This window comes from Haplochromis burtoni, unplaced genomic scaffold, assembly GCF_018398535.1.
Source record: "Haplochromis burtoni strain Fernald_Lab_line unplaced genomic scaffold, NCSU_Asbu1 Contig_225, whole genome shotgun sequence".
Lineage (NCBI taxonomy): Eukaryota > Metazoa > Chordata > Actinopteri > Cichliformes > Cichlidae > Haplochromis > Haplochromis burtoni.
This window is the reverse complement of record NW_024582586.1, coordinates 81397-85526: the sequence shown is the minus strand read 5'-3', so window position 1 is coordinate 85526 and position 4130 is coordinate 81397. Positions and strand designations below refer to the sequence as shown.

At 41.1% G+C, this 4130-nt stretch overlaps 1 protein-coding gene across 7 annotated transcripts in view; it reads right to left on the bottom strand.

Moving 5' to 3' along the window:
- The window catches only part of LOC102299313 (growth factor receptor-bound protein 10), a 53136-nt gene that overhangs the window by 10985 nt on the left and 38021 nt on the right, over window positions 1-4130 (bottom strand). For all 7 annotated transcript variants that reach the window (XM_042226743.1, XM_005937300.3, XM_042226742.1 and 4 more), the window contains 5 exons: window positions 3909-3983; window positions 3048-3185; window positions 2783-2893; window positions 1085-1183; window positions 909-986 (listed from right to left, as the gene is read on the bottom strand). In XM_042226743.1, coding sequence (XP_042082677.1) covers window positions 909-986; window positions 1085-1183; window positions 2783-2893; window positions 3048-3185; window positions 3909-3983 — 501 coding nt within the window. The remainder of the gene's footprint in view (window positions 1-908; window positions 987-1084; window positions 1184-2782; window positions 2894-3047; window positions 3186-3908; window positions 3984-4130) is intronic.

Genomic DNA, 4130 nt, shown 5'->3' with positions numbered 1-4130 from the left:
AATATAATATAATATAATATAATATAATATAATATAATATAATATAATATAATATAATATAATATAATAATATTACTCTTCACAAAATAATCCAACATTAATTTTTCCACTTTTTAGGAGTCATTGTTATATTATATCCTAACACCTTTCAGAAGAAGTTACATTAAATAAACATAATGCTCGAAGATCTGCTGTGTTAACTTTTTCTCACGGTCTTTCTAACCGTTTCCTAAAAGCTTTGATAATCATACACCATTACTCTATTGAACAAGCGCAGTGGCAAACCCAGCTTCAGCTTCTAAACTGAACGCTGAGTTCAGGAAACATCAGGAAAACTGAGTGGAACTGCTTTTAGTTTGAGCTGCCACTGATCGCCTAACACTTTCAGATAGCGGGGTTTGTGAGTATGTGTGTGAAGTTTTAAACACAGGCTAACTCGCTGTAGAAGTATCTAATCTTAAGGTTAGGGCACAGACTTCAATTGTGGAGAATTGCGACTAATTCTATTCACAATCTTTCCAAAGCAGCTTATGACACCTTTTTCAACACCTCATGGTGCGAGGGGATTACACATCACACCTGCAAAAAACAATTCTCCTGTTAACTGTGCATGTGTTGGAACAGTATGTAAATATTCACTTATTAAAAAAATAGGATAAGATGTTTTTTAATGGATGCCATTTTGCTGTAAACTGTCTGCTTACATTAGCAGCAAACGTCAGCAGTAGCCTGGTCATCCAAATATAAAAATCTATTTCAGCATTTCAATAAAACAAGTTTTTTCCCCTTAAGAAGCTTTGAGCTTCGTCCCAAGATTACTATCGGCTAATTCATGCATCAATCTGGATTCGTCCCTGCTGTTAGAGCAGAGCTGCAGTAAGGCGATGTCACAGAGAGCAGATCCTCACCACAGGTGCAGTAAAAGGCGAGAGGTTAGACTTCCTCTGCTGGGGCACGTTGTAGCTCTGATACAGCACTATTCCGTACTACGGGGGCAGGAGAGAGAAGGCATCAGCTTAACATCCAAGCACCAACTAACTCATTAATGTTCAACTGCGACGCAAGAAAAGTGCAGGGTTTTTACTTTGAACAGCCTGAAGGCAGTCATCCAGCAAGTCCTGCTCTGCTCGTCCTCCGCACACAGCATTTTCAGTTCCTTGCAGTCGCTCCTCACTTTGCTGGGCTGTCGACCAAACAGAGGACGCAGCGGGGAATTAGATTAACAAGATGCACATCGCAAACATGAACAGTAATAAGGCTTCATGTGACCGTGCCAGAACACAGTCACAGTGCAGCCACTGTTGTGCTCGGCAGCACAGGTCTGCGCCCTAATCACAGCAAAGATCTGACTGCTTTGGGGGTTAGAGTGGCAATCAGGAGTCGATTGAAAATAATTTAGCATTTTCCACATGACCCAATCTTTATTAAATATTTATACACTGCATGCAGTCAAATAACATGAAAGTAAGTGATACAGTAAGGTTAGGAAAACCTATTTTTTTATGATTTATTTATGGACAGAGTTGCGACTTTCCAGGCAACTCCGTCCAAAATCACAGCTTAGACTTTTTCCTTTTTCCTTTCCTCCTTCCACCACCAATAAGGGCATAAGGCACACTACTCCCTAAATACAACCCCATACTGATAAATTCATTCATGTCACCATGGCAACAAACCCCACCACCCCCTCACCCCACCAAGAAAAATCCCTCACCCAATCCTGCACTGTCACCCCCGCTGACAGCATCTGACACGCCAATCGTCTAGCACGTGTGTGTGTGTGTGTGTAAAAGAGAGGTGAAGAGGTCAGGTGGGCCAGATTCCCTGTGCCATCCCTGCTTATCCCCCTGAGCTTATCCCAGATCAGCAGGTACGCCCACCGCAGATACCACCCGGAGCGGGGCACAGTACTGAGAGTGTGTTTAAACCCCTGCTGTGCTGTTTTAAACCCATGTGTCCTCACAGACACGCCCACTACATACAACATATGCAGAGAAGTACTGACTTTAAATAAAGATTTCAAAACTGTGAAAAAATCTGTCAAATGAGACATTTTTTAGCTATTAAAGAACAATAATATTCATCTCTAGTGGGAGCCCTGAAGTTAAAAACTGCACTTCCTGTAATGACCACTAGAGGCTGACTCTAAGACTGAACCAATCCCCACAGACTCCCATGTTAGCACAACTTCCCAGCATAAATAAGCATGTTTACAGTCTGTTCAGCCAGTTCTTTCCTCTATAACCACAGAATGAGAGGTGAGATGTGTTGTTACTGACCAATGACTGTATACAGTCATTGTTACTGATGCACTGAAACTTTATTAAAGTTGAAGTTATGCAGTATCAGCTGTAGCCGCTAGCTGCCCGCTGAGCTACATTTCAGCTAATCTGAATCACTGCACTTTAACTGCGTTTGTGCATTTGGTACCTTTTGGAGCATTTTGTGTGTAATTATGTGGCTAATAATAAGGCCTGAAGTGTGACTACTTCTACTAACAAACTATTCGAGAACTCTTAGCTTCAGTGTTGCTGAGTCAAGTTCTACTTCCATGTTATTTAGCAAAAATTAGGATGAAATCATGGCTAAATATAGCACATATCTGTTTATGGATGCAGCTTTCTGACCACCCAAACGCAGTCACCTCTGGCTCCACAAAAATAACAACCAGGCGGCCAAAATCCTAAAAATCAGAAGCCTCAAAACATGATTTCACAAACCAGTGGGTGATGTCACTGTGGCTGCATCTTTATTTACAGTCTGTGGTTTGTCTGTGTGTTACCTTGATGCAGAACTGGTAGTCTGTAGGGGCGTTGTGAAGTTTTCGGCCCGTGATGACGGTGAAGACGTTACTGTCCTCCAGGTCTGACAGAACCTGCAAGTGCCGGGGCTCCTGTGGGGGTTGTGAGGGTGGCGATATATGATTTAAGCTAATGCACAACAAGCGCAAACACACACACACAAATTGTGGGATTAGGCAGATGACAAGCCCTAGATCTAGTTTACTTCACACCACTTCCACAATCAATAAAGCAATACTTTCTCACCTTGGATGTTCCTTTAGTGGAGTAATAAAGGCCGGAGCGGCGCAGGAACATGTAGAGCTTTTTCCAGGACTTGCGTCCAGGCTCTTTCACATGCAGATAGCCCTGAATCTCTGGACAGCTGCTCGAGTTCAGAAAGTTCTGGAAAACGAACGCACAACAACATCTATCGTTAATACTGCTGCAGGGCAAGGATATTATAATTAACCAAAACTAAATATGGTTTGTTAACTAAAATAAAATATAAATAAATAAAATTAACTGAAATAATTTGGTGGAACTTGGAAAACAAACTAAAATAAATATCCTTAGTTTGAGTGTTTGTTAGTTGGGTAAAAAGTTTTATTACAGCTTGCCTGATGAGGCATTAGTGGACGTGTTTGCTGAAAGTCTGGATGAGTCTCTATGAGTCAACCGCGTTCAACACGTTCTGTGTTTTTATTGCAATAACTGTGATTTTCCCCAAATCTGACCTGTGACCTTAAAACTCAAACTGAAGCCAAGAGAAAACAAAACTAAACAAACATTTTCAAATATTAAAAACTAAACTGAATTAAAAAGAACAAGCCAAAATAAAATAAAAATAACTATAATAGCACTGCTGCAGGGGAAGTGAATGCAGCACTGTTTGGGTATCTGCTTTTAAAATAGATCATAATGAAAATCTGAATTAAAAATGAATATCGCAGTGAAATAATGAGGCAGCTTATTTTATATTTCTAAAAATCGGGAAGCAAATTGAGCGCAGCACCATAATCTGTCTGTGCATGCGCATGCATATTTTTGGATGAACAGATGGTAACGCTCTTGAGATATCAGGGCTCGTATAATTCATAGTATTGCTTCACTGAGTCATCAACTCACCTGTAAGAGCTGTGACGGAGGAATTGAGCCATCAGACTCCTGACAAAAAGCCACCATCTGCTCCGGAAAAAAGTTCTGCATGGAAAAGACACACGGAGATCGCCAGTGAGCGAGAGACAAAGAGACAAAGAAAGAGAGAGAGGCACTACAGACCACTTAGGATAGTGCTTCTCTATCCAGAATGTGTGTGTGTGTGTGTGTGTGTGTGTGTGTGTGTGTGTG